The 16,084-nt window shown below is 34.0% G+C and overlaps 1 protein-coding gene across 5 annotated transcripts in view; it reads left to right on the forward strand.

Annotated features, from left to right (window-relative positions):
* The window catches only part of LOC131673846 (serine/threonine-protein kinase BRSK2), a 175,079-nt gene that overhangs the window by 30,614 nt on the left and 128,381 nt on the right, over nt 1-16,084 (forward strand). For all 5 annotated transcript variants that reach the window (XM_058953953.1, XM_058953316.1, XM_058953822.1 and 2 more), the window contains one exon: nt 6,146-6,345. In XM_058953953.1, the coding sequence (XP_058809936.1) occupies nt 6,146-6,345 (200 nt within the window). The remainder of the gene's footprint in view (nt 1-6,145; nt 6,346-16,084) is intronic.

Genomic DNA, 16,084 nt, shown 5'->3' on the forward strand with positions numbered 1-16,084 from the left:
TCAATCATCAATTAACGCGTGTGCATTATGATCGCTCTTTATATTAATTCATGAATGAGAGAGAGAGCGCGCACGCATAGCTCGTAGCCACGCGCTACATGGCTAACTTTTGGGAGAGGGGGAGAGTGTGACGCATTGCACTGCTCCACGGCTAAGACCATATTACGTTCACACGTGTAAGTTCTCATATGACCGAAAACTTATGTTTTTCAGCGTGCGGCATAGCTAATAGAGCTATGTCACTTCGCAGGCGCACGATTTTAAGTTTTTTTTGTTTTGTATGCTGTAGAGACTAAGTGTCGATAGCAGAGAGAGAAATGAAACTTAGCCGCGTGCGCATTGGAAAGAAAGGAAAAAAATTGGTATAAGTCATCTAGCGTCAGCTCGTTTAAAGGGACTTAACTATATTCGCTCGGAGCTAGAGTTCTTGTAGCATATAAAAAGAACTTAGCCGCATTCATTTTAAAGGGACTTGACTATATTTAAACTATATTCGCTCGGAGCTAGAGTTCTTGTAGCATATAAAAAGAACTTAGCAGCATTTATAAAGACTCTTGATTTGACATAGACGTGTGAGCGAATTTTGATTTTCAAAATGTAACACTCACACTCTAAGTTTTTTTCTGTTTTGTATGCTGTAGAGACTAAGTGTCGATAGCAGAGAGAGAGAGAGAAATGAAACTTAGCCGCGTGCGCATTGGAAAGAAAGGTTATAGTATAAGTCATCTAGCGTCAGCTCGTTTAAAGGGACTTAACTATATTCGCTCGGAGCTAGAGTTCTTGCAGCATATAAAAAGAACTTAGCCGTATTCATTTTAAAGGGACTTAACTATATTCGCTCGGAGCTAGAGTTCTTGTAGCATATAAAAAGAACTTAGCCGTATTCATAAAGACTCTTGAATGGACATAGACGTATGAGCGAATTTTGATTATCGCGCTATTACTAACATATGAAAAAGTGGGAAGGGTTAAATGTATAAAATGCGTGTCAAAATCGATGCTACATCATATTCAGTCGAGCACTCATCGGTTCGAGCGATCATGGCACGTTGCAATCCTTTAACAAGGTATTGGAAAAATCAATGAACTAACATATTATTTAAACTATATTTCTGTCTAATATATTTTTTTTCATTATAGATTTAGCATGGAAATTATCGTTGATATACAAGCTTTTAAGAACGATGATCAACCAGTTTTTAAAGAACTTGCAATGATAAATCTCAATGACGATATAGAACCCGCTCATTGGATTTTCAAGCCACCATGTCCTTGGGAAGAACTTCCCAGTCATTCAAAACGTGAAAATTCATGGCTTACAAATAACTATCATGGGCTTGATTGGAATACAGGAAACTTACCATACGATTGCCATCCGCTTATTATACAAGACCTATGTCGCTTAGCAGCTGACACTGACAAAGTTCTTATTTATGTAAAGGGACGTCAAAAAGTGGAGTGGCTCACTAGATTTATTGATCATGTCTTCGATCTCGAAGATCTGGGTTGCCCTTCCTTACATCAGCCAGGATTTTGCGAACCTATAGTTTGCAATTATCATCCTCCAGGCTGGACAGAAAACTGCGCGCTTCAAAATGTCGTGGCTCTTAAAAATTGGTTGAAAAATCGTTATAGTCGACAATTAAGTCAGACTTGCGACTTCCCTGACAGCGATTCTTCAACGTCAGAGTCGAATAATGATAATGATGATTATGATTATGATTACGATGTGATCAGCAAACTAAAAATGTTAGATTTAGAGGATGAGGAAGATGAAGTAGAGGTGGGGGATTGGTACAAAGCCTTCAATTAAAATGATCGGTTTAACCCTATATATACAGTAGCATAAAGGTACGGATTCATTCGCTCGTCTGCGCTCACAGTAGATACTTCATATAGCTTGAATACTCTTTTTAATCAAAAATTGTATGTCAACTGTTACTCATAGAATTTTTTCATTTTTTATATTTGAAATTTTACATGTCGTAGGTATCAATCTTCATTATGGAAGCTATTAACGCTGTAGCTCGTACCCCATCCTACTTGCCAACGAAAAAATTAAAAGAATTGAATCCTTCAATCCTTTACACAGTCACTGGCATGAAAAAAGTTCAAACAAAATTCGGAGCAAGAGTCGTCGTCGAACTGGATGCTGAGTTTAACATTTTCCTTCCCAGCAAACTAAGCGAACATTTCGTTGTGAACCCGGAATCGTACAATACTCTGCTCAGTCAACTTGAAAAAAGAATTGTTAAGATTAAGTATCTTGGCGGCAGCTTATTAGAATTTATATAAGTTACAATAATTCAATAAATATAAAAAAACTTAAAGAAATTAAGCATTTTCAATTTACTATTTATCATCCATTCATTACTTTTCTTTATTCATTTTAACAATGAGCATTGATGTGTTTGGACGCAAGCTCAGAGGAGCTGACGAACTAAATTTGAAAACTTCACATGAGATTCTTTTAACAGAGATTGAAAATATTAAAGATTCTATTTTAAAATTGAAAGCTGAATTAAAAGAAACTTATACATTGATTGATCTTCATCGAGAAGAACTTGATATGAAAATCATAGAAGTTTTATCTGACATTCATAAGTTGAATGAGTCATTTACCCTCTCCATGACGCAGTTGCCGTTACAAAAGGAGCGCGATTCATTCGCCGCAGCTCATTTGCCGTCTGCGACAGCATCAGACACATTATGAATTCATTAAGTACCAACATTCGAAGTCGGGCTATAGCCTGCTTGCATGAATATCTTAGTAAACCGTATAATATAGATGATTCTATGATTCAAACAACGATGAATTATGTACAGTCACTCATTGACGAAGGTGCGGACCTGATACATTTTTCTAACATTTTCAACCTATCAACGCATGATCTCATAATAATTGAATATTCTATAGCCTTATTGAAAGGTATCTGGTACATGACAAAGGATAAGAAAACGAACAATTTATCTGAATATTCAATGGGTCTTTGTCATAAATTTACTCAGGAAGATATTCCTAGTTCTAGAACTGATAGGTTAGCTACAAAAGTAGTGATCAATGTTAGTCATTCCATACTAAACGTCTTTATACAATATGTTGCTGAATGTGTTCGCATCACCATTGACAATTATCTCCGAAATGAATTGGTTCTGGATGTACATTTTATATTCACAGTTTTATATCTACATCGTGAATATACCGATTCCAATCCCAAATTCAAAGTTAAACTTTTCAAAGTGAAATATATTCCTGTTTATTCGGCTTACACATATCGAAGATGGTTCTGCATAAAAGTGCTACAACCTCTGAAAACCAAGATTGAAAATTATTAAACACAGAATCCAATTTACACTCTTGGCTGTGTAACTAACGTAATTGTCAGCTATTATAAATAAGACAACGCAAGGATCAGATTATTCATCAGCCAGCATTCGAATAAAATGGACCGTTATCCGTCAGTCAAGTATTCGCGTCTTCCCCAAGAAGACCCAGATGAAAAGAAAAAACAATCTACATGGAAACAAGTCACTTCCAAATTTTCAACCAACACTAGTCAATTTCCAGAACAAAAAGGCTACAAACAGTTCGACAATAAAAAGAAGTAATACAAATAATTAGATTACAAAAATTGTATAAGTATTATAATATAATAAACATGTATACTTTTTTTATCAAATAAATGTTTTTTTAATTTTAAACGTATTCAAAATTTCGATGATTTTTTGTTGATTTTTCAATGATAATAAACCTTATCCCCCACCTCATTCCATGAGATATACCGACTGGGCGCGTCATGCCTGTACGCCACCGTCGATAATATTACAACCCCCAAAACACACTTAATCACATATATCTTTTTTTCTTTCATCAATCTGGCGCATCATCGATCGATCATCAGGGGGGAGGGAGAGGGCTATAGGGCCGGGGGGGCATGGGGCCTGCATCACCCACGTCGATAACTACCGACCGAGCATACACATGCACATGCACATGCACATGCTCGGTCGGCTACAATGCAAACCGTCGATACAAAATCGGCCGATAAAACATTTCAGTGGCCGGTAAGGCAGGATTAATCATGTTACCGACTGCTGGTAAGGAAGGAATGAATACTCACATGGTAAAAGTGGCTTAGAACCCTTATAGCCTATACTACTATTATATATATAATTTATAATTGTTGTCTCTTTAACCTGAAACTCTGTAAGGAGTCCTGTACTACCTCTTACAAATTATAAAGTATACCTTACACTGTACAAAGTGCGAGAGAGAGAGAGAGCTCTCTATGCCTGTTTCCCCGCTCGCGCACCGGTCACACCGATGACTTTGTCCCGTGCGCGCTTCTATAGACTTAACTGCTCGACGTTCTCAGCAGGTCTGATTGTGAGATACCTCTTTCATCGGCGACATTGCTGTGCTACCAGGCCAGGCTACTGATTGCCTGCACTGACACCTGCCAGAGCTGACTCTGTCTGATCAACGAGACGTTCTCTTAGTTAACTCACCCGGAGACATTCGCTTCTCATTTATATCAACGAGAAATATCGGGATCTAGACAAAGTCCCATTGTAAATTAACAAGTGTGAAAATGTATCTTATACATATCGTATACATCTAAAACAAAAATTTTCTATTTTGCAATGAATGATATCACAGGTTGTAATAATCGATTTCAAAAAATGAAGTAGTGTTTTTTGAAGTAGAGGATTTGCTCTTTCTGATGTTGTTTTCAGATTTTCAATAGAACAGAAATTTGCGATGTGAGAAAAGTCTAAAAAGTATGAAAATTAATATTTTTTGTACTTTTAGGTTAAAATATCTTAAAAATCTAGGGTGACGGAGCACGTTTGAGCCCAAATGTGTGTTCAGCACACAAAATTCCTTTCGGTACACTACCTTTGGTCTCTGCTTCTGAAATGCATTGACTTATGTTATTATTGTAGTGTTATAAAAACAGACTTTACGTTAAAAAATACCTTCTCAACAAATGCTTGGATGAATAAAATAATTATTAACAAATTCACATCTTAAAATATGAGCGATTAATTTGTGAATGTATTTATATAGAAAATTATAAATCCGTGGTGCAAATTATGTTTGACTGATCACAAATATTCGATGAGAATGATTCGGAAAGAAAACAAAAACTAGTCTAATTATAAGTAAAAAAGATATAAGTATGAAGATATTACGTGGAAAAACCTCTCAAAGAACGATGTGTTGCATCACTTTCGCTTTTGATCAATTATTTTAGAAATTGTCTGACCTCAAAAATCATGATGTTAAAATATTATATTCAATAAAAACTCCAAATTAATCGAATATAATAGATTATACCAATTTTTTTGGTTAGAGTATGAAACGATATAGTCTTTAAAAAGGCACAATACTAATAATTTATGGTAATATCTTACACCTATTAGGATACAATATTATAATAATAACAGTGTTTCATTCGGTATTTTAAAAAGTTTAGCATTAATATAGTTATCGAATAACCTTAATTACTATCGTATGGTATTACAGCTTCATTCCTCGTTAAATCTATATATTATGTGTGTGTGGGTGTCTGAATGTGCGCGCGCCTGTTTTTATATGTGTGCGTATACATCGAGTATTTTTACTTCAAATAATACCGATTTACAATAAAATAGTTGACTATACATAAGTATTATTTTAACATTAAATACTATACTTTATATATTGTAGACAGAAATTGAAAATAATTAATTAAATTTAATAAAATAATGATTGTCAAGTAAGAGATCTAGTATAATAAAGTTATAGATCGGTTTTTGTTATTTTCCAATGTTACCCGCCAACAATTTTCGACAAAGTTTGAAAAACGTGTGTATTATCATAGGTGTATATTAATAGCTGGCACATTCGCGGTATTTAGTTTCATAAAATATAAGGGATAATACACCGTTTATTAAAATTTTTTATCACAAAAATTTACGTAAGTAGAATTTTGGCGTTTGGGGGGGGCACTGTATGTCGGTTTGTGTTTGTTAGTATGGAAATACCCAGAAAAACCTTACACACATTATATAAAAAATTAAAACCATCAGCAAAATTATTTATAAATCAATTTTATGAAATGAAATGAATTTCTTATAAATCATTGAATATATGTTTTAGTTAGCCGACATAAACCGCCATGTGTGGGTAACAGCAGCTGGAAAAGGAGAGTTAGAACTAGAACTTTCCATGATGGATGTAGTACAAACGCATGTTATTCCGTCCGAAGATGCTATAGATCCTGATGTCCTACAAGCTATAGCGAGCCTTGGCTGTTTTAAAGAACGAGAAAAACTCATTAAAGAACTCCTTAGTCTGAAGTAAGTAGAACCATTAAAAATAGATATAACAATTTTATTTTAAAACAATTTAATACTTTTCGAAAAACTTTATATGAAACTAATGCATATCTATTAATTGTATTATTACTCTTAATCATATTAAATCTTGCGAAATTAGAAAGTAAAAAAATACGAGAGTCACACCTATAAACAACTATAAACAAAAACTAACTCAACTAAATTTATTTTCGACAATGTTTCGCTGGTTTGTCTTTCAGCCTCATTAGATCATTTATTCAAAATATTGATATCTATTATGGTATACATTTTCTTGATTTCTGATCGTTCAGGAATGATTTGGGTACTTACCTCTTCAGGTAAGTGGTGGATAGAGAGACGCTTATTAATTCAATTAATACGAGGTTAACAACCCGATAGAAAATATTGTCATTTATATATAACATTTAATGGTGCTTTGTTATGACTATTTTTTGTATTTTTTATTTTTTATATTGCATTAATGCATACATATACTATAGTATCTCTTTTATATGGGGTTGACATCTCTTTATAATTTATTATAAATAATGATTCGATGAATGATAACACAAGCACACGCTAAACCATTTTAATTCCAGCAACCAAGATTTTCGTGTATTTTTATTCACTCAATCTGAATTCATCGTCTCTTTTTACTCATCAGATCTAAATATTTTTTAAAGCTAAAAATCCCTAAAATTAACCGAAAATATCATATGTTACAAATAAAAAATGATACATGTGGAATCTACTTACAAAATTCTTTATTCATTTCTTTATACATTTTTGGTCGCTGTAATCGAATTCGTCATAATTTTTACCCATAAAGTCTATTTAAAAAAAAAAAATCTAATTCTCATTTCTCCATTCAAGTAAAGGTACAAACCTTTTATCACAAATTTGAAACATATCTGAGTGAATAGATTAATAAATCGAACAAGCTATTGTATCGATATTTCGCTCTCAATCGTAGATTGAGCTCGTCGGTGAAAACATTACAACCTTATTTTAGTTACCAATGTTAAAGTGAGAAATAAATTCTACTGGCTTCAATATATATATATATATACTCTACAGAATATATATTCTATAGCAACAAGAATAAAAAAATAACGATATTTTTTTGTAATATTGTATTCTCTTAAAACCAACATCGTGAAACTAAACAACATTGTGAAAGCTCTATTATTGAAAAAAAGATTACAAGTGTCAATATAGTAGACGGTGCTAATAATCATATCAATAATGAACATGACAGTTTCATATTGAAAGGTGAAAATGAGGATCCAGCAATACAAATTGAATGAATATTTTTTCAGGTATGTCAATAATTATCGAAATAATTAGAAGCGTTAAACGTGGTTTTTATTTTGAATTTTGTTTAATTCACTAAAATAATAGTTATTTCAACTAGAATGGCAAAAATATTGTTACAAGTTTAACGTAAATAGTCGCGAAGTAATTTGAATCTATTTTAATTTGTTTATTATTGTTATAAATGTAATAACTGTACATTAAGATTATGGTTTGTGCCCCTAGCATTTAACTAAAAACAAACGTCGGAAGTATTCAAATAAAAAATATAGATAATTCAAAGCGAAAATATAATCAATAAAATTGATACTTTCCAGCAAAATATTTTGCAAAAGCGTTAAAAAATAGTGAAAAAATCGAACGGAATTAAATTATGTTCTCCGAATCTATTAGAAATAGTTTTTTTTCTCTATAAACTATTTGCTAACGAGATGAATTCTATAACATGTTTGTGAACTAAAAATTCTCAAATTGCAAGGAAATCAATGAATTAATAAATGATCTTAAAAATAGTAACGAACGTGGAAGGTGTCAAATCAGTTATTTTTAATATACGTGAAAAAAGAAAAAAAAGAGTACGTAGATAAAAGCTTGACAGATACACTTGAAAGAGAAATGAAGTATTGAGTAGAAGTTTTAAGACGAGTTGTAATGATTATTTATTTCCTTGATTCTTGCATTTCGTGGCGTAGATAAGTATTTAGCCTCGTAATGTGAATTATTTAGGTGCTTTAGAATTGATCGCGAAATTCCATCTTTTTCTGATACAACATACATATTTTAAGCAATGGGAATAAAAGAAATGAGATCGTTTTCTAGTTATTAAAAAGGGTTTATCACTTTGACGGAATAATACATTACGATACTAGTGCGGGAAAGTAAATTTTTGTCTCGTGTGGCGTTTACAGCCGAGCGAAGCGAGGGTAGCAAGGTACAGGAAACGAGAAACTCTTTCCTGAACATGTGCCATACCGTATTTTTTTATACGACGTCTGGAAAGTGCGATTTTCAACGCACGTTTTCTGCCGAGCGTGCGGGAAAGACGCACTTTGCGCACGGAGTGTCGAAAAATACTATATTTGAGCGAATTAAAAGTGAAATAAAAGATACATAATACCGGTAAAAGTCTATTCTTGCTAGCTTACACACAGACCAATTGTCAATTATATTCCACTATTATTTAAAATATTATGTACATGAAAGATTTTTTTGTTTTATTTCTATTCATCGACATAAGAGCGAATCTTTAAAAGATGAATTAGTAAATGCATTCAAAATGCATGATTGAAACGTAAGAGACTGCAAGTTTTAATCATATAACAATACCCCTAAAATGTTAAGAAAATATGAAAGTTTATAAGTTCACATAAAAAAAGAATAGCTTAGCTTTCTATGTACCATGTATCGCACATACGATTAATTTATTCGGAGAATATTCTGTAAAAGTACGCTATAGCGTTTTTCTCTCTGCTACAATTGCTTTATAATTTTTTCCTCATCGATGGGAGGTTTTAAACAATAAATGCAAAACTTACATAGTTTGTTGACTTTCCGGTTGTTGTGACGGAGCAATACGGTAAAAGATTTAAATAATCATTAAAATAGCATATATCAAGCATTGGTCAGTATAAGAGAAAATATATCAGAAAAATCCAGTCCGTCGCGAAGCTCGTTCTTTTGCTAATAAATTAACCATGTTTGAAAATGCTTTTATGATTGTTTTCGTCTTCTATTTTGAGTAAATTTGAGAATGTGAATAAATATATCTATAATATTATATAGGTCGAATGAAAGTTATGTATGGTGACTGATGTACTTTTATCTCAATTTAATTTCTTTTAAATTGCAAAGGGGGGGAAGAATTTATCCTCGAAACATAGCGAAGTGCGCCACTGCTATGCCCCCTGCGAGTTATTAAGGGTCCTTTTCCGGTGAAGGAAGCCGGCGCTGACTTCCACAGGAGCAAACCTACCGCAATGACGGGAAGGTGAACTGACAGAATCGAAATAAGTACAAAGAGGCGATCCCTTTTATTTACGCCAATAAAAGTTACAGCAACGGTTTCATACAAACGAAATGGTGAGCGCGCTCGCTCAATCCTCAAAACGCGACAACAAACGGCGATTAGGAGCGTAATCGCTCAACTATTATACGCGACGATTATACAATGATTAGGAGCGGATTCGCTCAACTAATATTCGCGACAACTCAATTCGCGGCGTTGTACCGGGCGAGAGCTGGTACGTGAGAGAGAGATCCACAAAATATTAAGGGAACAAACCCACCGGGTGGCCCCTCCCGCGGCTCGCTGGTGGAAAGCCGACGACGGCGAAATCGCAGTCCGGCTGGCAGCGGGGCTCGCTGGATCACCGGCAGCGGCTGGTTGGCAGCTGGCGGCCGGGATCGGCTTCTCGATCGCCTTATGATGATCGCTGAAGGACTGCTAGAACAGCAGCCGGAGATCCACCACACGAAGACTTTTCTCGCCCTGGGGTTCCTTTCTCCTGGCGCGTCGTCTCTGACTTCTCTCGCGCCGTGACCTCTTTAGCGTACGGTCACTCTCCAACTGTCCTCAATTTCTCTCCCGCTCTCATAATTCTCGCGGCGCGAGCCGCGCTTTCCGCGTTCTCGCCTATTCTTCTTCCTCTCTCGCTCTCTCTCACGCTCTTCGCGCTCTCGCTTCCTCTCGCACCGTCTTCTCCGCCAGTCGCGCTCTCCCCTCTCCAGGCCCTGCAACGACACGAGCGCGCGAATGCCATGTCAACTATAGCCACGCTCGGCCGCTACATCCGTGCGAGGAGAGTGCCGCACACAGGGTTAGCGAGTATCGCTATCAACCCTGTCACAAAATTTGCGTGAAATTTTTTAAAATTTAAAAAGAAAGCTGAAAATTATAGTGAATGCGTACTTGCTGAATATTCCAATAAAAAAAGAGAACAATAATAAAAAAATTATCTAATGCATCTACTATCACTAATGATTTGTCAGGAGCTGATAAATTTAAAATTGTTACTTTCAATGTGATAATTGATAAATTTATTGTAGAGTCAAGAGTAAGAAATGAAGTGTAATCGCACATAGTAGATATATTCGAATTTTTATTGAAATTACATGATATCTAAAATGACATTTTAGAGATTAAAGCTAAACGCTTAGTGTACAAATTTATTTAGATAACTTGAATGACGATTTTTTAAATGAATTTAATCAGTTTTTTACTTTTGATCAAAATGAATAGCGATTCTTTTGACAATCATCATGGTACAGAGGTATAAGTTTCAATCCTTTATAAATTTTGAATTGGATTCTCTGAAACAGCATGATTGATGTATTTCCTAATATTTATATAGCATAATGTATATTTGTTACAATATCGATAGTTAATTACGAAGCAGAAAGTTCTTTTTCAACGTTAAAAAGAGTAAAATATGTTTTATATTTAAAAATGTTAATGTGTAACTTTACTCAACAATTGTACAAAATTTAAAAAAGATTTCTATCACTCGGTGTCTCCAGGCCTATCGAAATAGTTACGAATCACTCATGTGTCGACCCTAATGACGTTGATTGAGAATCTCATTATATCAATATAGATTTTTTGATGAAAAATAATGATTGTTGCGCTTATTCAGATTTATATTACTATTGAATATAACTCCATCATTGAAATAAACATTCCAAAGAAATAAAAATAGGATTTTCATTCAACATACCAAGAACCACCTACGATATTGTATCATGAACACATGATCTTTTATACTTAATTGCTGTACTAGAGGAATGTGATAAGGATGGTACGGAATAGGTTTAATTAATCTATAAGTCGTAGATCAGGAGACTCATGCTTGCCGTTTAATTTAATTTTCATTCCAACTTGTATGTTTAAATAGAACAATGTCTAAATTATAAGTAACTTCGAATCATTATTATTTTAGAGTCTATTTCTTTGTCTTCCGTTGATGTAAAGGATGTTACCGGTTGGATAATCTTTAGACTTATGTATGAGGAGTAAGTTTGTACTTCCTATTGCATTCACGTAACATTATGAGGATGCCAACTACTTTAGCAGGAGTATAGTTAGCCATTCTATGTATGAAAAAAAATTTAATAAGGTTAATTAATTCTCAGTTATTGCGTATCAATAGTAATCAATAAAACATACTTATCCCGGATCTACTCGAAACTGTGGTAATTAACATAACATTTAATAATGCATGCGAATGATCAGTGTCTCTTAAAGATATTAAACACACGAGGCCGTATAATAGAGAATAATGAAATTGAAAAAAGTTTCTAATAAATCATATGTAAGAGAAAGATATTTTGATTGTTAAAAGAAAGTGTTCTTATCAACGGAAAAAAAGTTTCATATTTTTCTGGAATCTAACTATCAAGTTTATTGAAGCTACAATAATCTGTCCCATGTGATGATTATACTTGACCTTTTTTATTAAAATCGTAAACTTAAACACCACTAAGTCAGAGATTTCGTATCCTGTGAATGATATATTCTATCAATATCGCGGTAAATAGCCAGTGAGAGAGGCCCCTTAGAAAAGAGAAATATCGATTCTTACACTTTTGAAAAAAAAAGAAAATAGACCATTCAAAGCCGTTCTTAAAAACATGCATCTCTCAGTTTACATAAATGATTTAAAATAAGAAAATGAATTTTACAATAATAAAATAATAAGAATTTCTATGATTAAACACAGAATAATTGAACCACCATTACCAATTTCTTCCGCGGAAATCAAATAAATCAAACAACAAAATTTACAAAATTAAAAAACTTATGAACCAAATAATTATTTTCGAAGAACCGCGCAAAAAAAGATATTCCTCAATACGTATGATGCCAGGTATACAAACACATAAAAGATTATTAAAATAGAACTCCAGTCTATGTTATATGCGCGAAAAATCATTTTAATTCAAATTGTCTTTTTTAAGCAAAATCAAAAGATGTCACATTTACCAATTGCAGTGGATATCACGTAGCTAGTTATAAGGGTTGCAACACAAGGAAACTTCTACAGTAAAAATTATTTCTATCACTTTGAGCAAAATAAATAACAAGAACAGAAAATACTATTAAATCAATCACCTCATACGTTCAAGTAGCAAGCAGTAACGGTCAAAAATTTCCGAAAATTTTGTAAACTAAAAGCCATTCTCTAACCAAGAATATCCCCGATTTTATTGATCGTAAAATGAAAATAAAAAAGGCAAATTTAAGAAGGAGAAAAATATTAACTTTCTATGGAGCGCGAATTGTTCTTATTGATTAAAATGGACCATCCTGTACATCTCTACGAGTATATAAAAGGGAGCGAGTTCTTAGAGCGCCGCTATATTGGTAAGCATTAAATATCGTTGGTCGAGAAAGCGTAAGCACCATATTATTGATGAAGAGTCGAGTATGGCGGAGAATTTGAATGTGTGGAAGCAGGAGAGGTAATCGAGTGAGGACTGCGAGGATAGCCCTCGGGTTTTTTCCAATGAAAAAATTGTTGTTAGCCAAAAAGGGAAAACCGCGTTAATTGTAATGAATAATATGATACATGGTTCTTGTGGAGATTGGTGTATCATTGATGGAAAATGTTGGAAAAACATCCTAAAAAATTTTAAGAAGAAACAATAATTGATTATGAAAACGGTTGCGTTTCTTATTGCCGAAGAGATACTGGAAAAACATATTTACGTCCTAATGATTATGAAGTAGATAATCGCCAAGTTTGTTCAAGTATGAAATCCATTATATATTTACATAAATATCTTTACAAAGGACGTGATGCAGTATCTGTAATTGTAACTAATTCTAATGACCCTATTATTGACCATGAAAATTTTGAATGTACGATATGTAGGATCAGTAGAATCCATTTGGCGGATTTTGTTTTGACTAATGCACGATAAAAGTTATGTTATTATTCGTTTACCTGTGCATCTTCCAAATTTTCAAAACATAACAATTCGCACAGAACGTACTGATATCGACGAGATAAAAAATGCAATTGATTCATAAATTTCAATGTTGATAGATTATTTTGATTTGAAATATGCGAGATCCTAATGCGCATCAATATTATTACCCTGAAATTCTAGAAAAATATGTTTTTAAGCAAATTAAAGTTGAAGAACGGAAAGTAAGAAGGTAGGAATTATAATTTTTCCGTGCAGTTCTAGAGGAGTTATCCAAGTGAAAGTGTGTGAATTTCAAATGAGGAAGTCTACACATTATTTTTCGTCAATGGTAATATTCAATCACTTGTGATTTTTTAAAAAAGCATCGTAGTGAAAAAGGCTTTTACAAATTATTAGGTTTTTTAAAAATATTTCGATCTCTATCAGAATTTTTTCACTATCACCGATATTTTCAAAAATATAAGTAATTGATTAAATTTAAAAAAACTTAGGAAAATTGATACTTTTTAAAGTGGTATAAAAAAATAGAGAAAATGATTTTAAGTCTCAGAAATAAACAACATTAAAACTGAAAAGAGTCCAAGGTACGATAACCTTAACGGTAAATTATTAAAGAAACTACCTCTAAAAGCCAAAAGATTCATTACTGTTGTGATGAACACAATATTTCGACTATCTTATTTTTCGGTTATAAGAAAAATAAGGTAATCAATCAACAGATAATTGTGATAAAGTACTTGGCGTCGGTTCAGTCAAAATTTCTCAAATGTACAGGGGAAAACAAAATTCTTTTTCAAAAGTAATTAGTAACAGCATGTTTTCGAAACCGACATAAGCATTGGTTATACATCATTGAAGGTCTCGAAGTTAAAAAGTACTTGTATGCCATTGCTACCAAAATTGTCTCTAGAAACATTGTAGCAAGATTTAAAATATCGCTAAATAGATTTTATTGTTACCTGAATGACGAAAGACTAGTTGATGAATTAATCGAAGAAGGAAACAATGTGATTGAATACAAAGGACACGTATTAAAGATGAGACCGTTTGTGACAAACATGAACTTGTAATATGGCTACTGGCATACCAGAGCATGTTTCAATGTTTTTTTTTCAATAACAATAGATGTCCTAGCAAAATTTATAGCTGGAACATATCAATCCACCTACGCAAAAGTTCTACAAACAGCTAAAAAGTACACAGATAATATAGTATCCATAGTGGTTATGCTGATGAAAATGAATAACTACGTTAAAGAAAAATCACTCAAAGCTAAATTCACAAAAATCGCAAACATACTGCGTTGCCGACCATTTCCCCGAATCCCGCTCCCCGAATTGCACTTTTCCCGAATTGCACTTTTCCCGAATTTATTATTTCCCGAAAATCCAATCCCCGAATCCTTTTTTCCCCGAATCCTTTTTCCCCGAATAAATATAAGAAACGTATTCAGGAGTCTGATTTTATTTATTACAGAACAATTGTTTGTCCAATGGCGTTCAAATAGTCGCGCATCTCGTACGTTTCATAGTTCAATACAATTCTGCGCAATTTTGCCTGCACTTCGACCCATTTCTTTTTTGGTGCTGCTTTAATTCTTCGTCCGAGAGACAATTCAACAACTGCGATGTCGGTGTCACCTTGCTCTTTCACAACCTCTTTTATAAACGAATATATGTCGGGATGGTTCTTTCTCATTAGCAGATGGAATCTGTTATGCCACCCTTCCGACACGTTATTCGTTTTAGCCTGACCTTCTATCACGGCGTCATGTTGATTCCATATGTGTATAGGATATCTTGGTGGCACTGCTCTTCGTCTGCCTCTGCGTGGGTGCCGGTAACGTAAGTTGCATCGAAGTACTCGACATACTCTTTCATGTCTGGAGGAGCGCTGCCTTTCAAGCTTGCAAAGTAACACTCTACATCACCGATTGGCACAAATGCCAAAGTGGCAAGCATGTGCGTGAACTCTTTTATGGATCTATCTTCTTTATCATTGTAGGCTGCCTGTAGACCTTTTGTTTGAATTTGTCGATACAAGCTCTGGCCCAAGTGAAAAAAGCACGCACATAGCGCCGTATAAGGAAATACTTCTTTGCAGGCGTTTATTATCGCAAGCTCAAAATCGCACATGATTGCTTCGGGTGCACAATTTCGTATACCGTACTTTTCAGCTGCTGACACGATGGCACGTAGGACCGATGCATACTGTTCACCTTCTTTTGATGAGAGCAGTGCATACACAAATGGCAATGCAACAATCTCTCGTTCGTCTCCATCAGAAGCTCTCGACACCGTTCCCAGTACTGTGAAAACTTAGGTGAATATATGAGGAGCAACCTATAAAATAAAAGTTTATTGTAGGAATAGTTTCACTTTAATAACCTTGTTTACGTACTTTAAATGTTCCGTCGACGAACCACATTTGGCTTGACGACAATAGCTCGAGATTTTTTTGTGTTGCAAAAACAAGGACTCGACTTTCTGCTGGCTCA

The sequence above is a fragment of the Phymastichus coffea genome, unplaced genomic scaffold (genome assembly GCF_024137745.1).
Source record: "Phymastichus coffea isolate CEN01 unplaced genomic scaffold, Cenicafe_Pcof_1.1 PCOF00001, whole genome shotgun sequence".
NCBI classification, from domain to species: Eukaryota; Metazoa; Arthropoda; class Insecta; order Hymenoptera; family Eulophidae; genus Phymastichus; species Phymastichus coffea.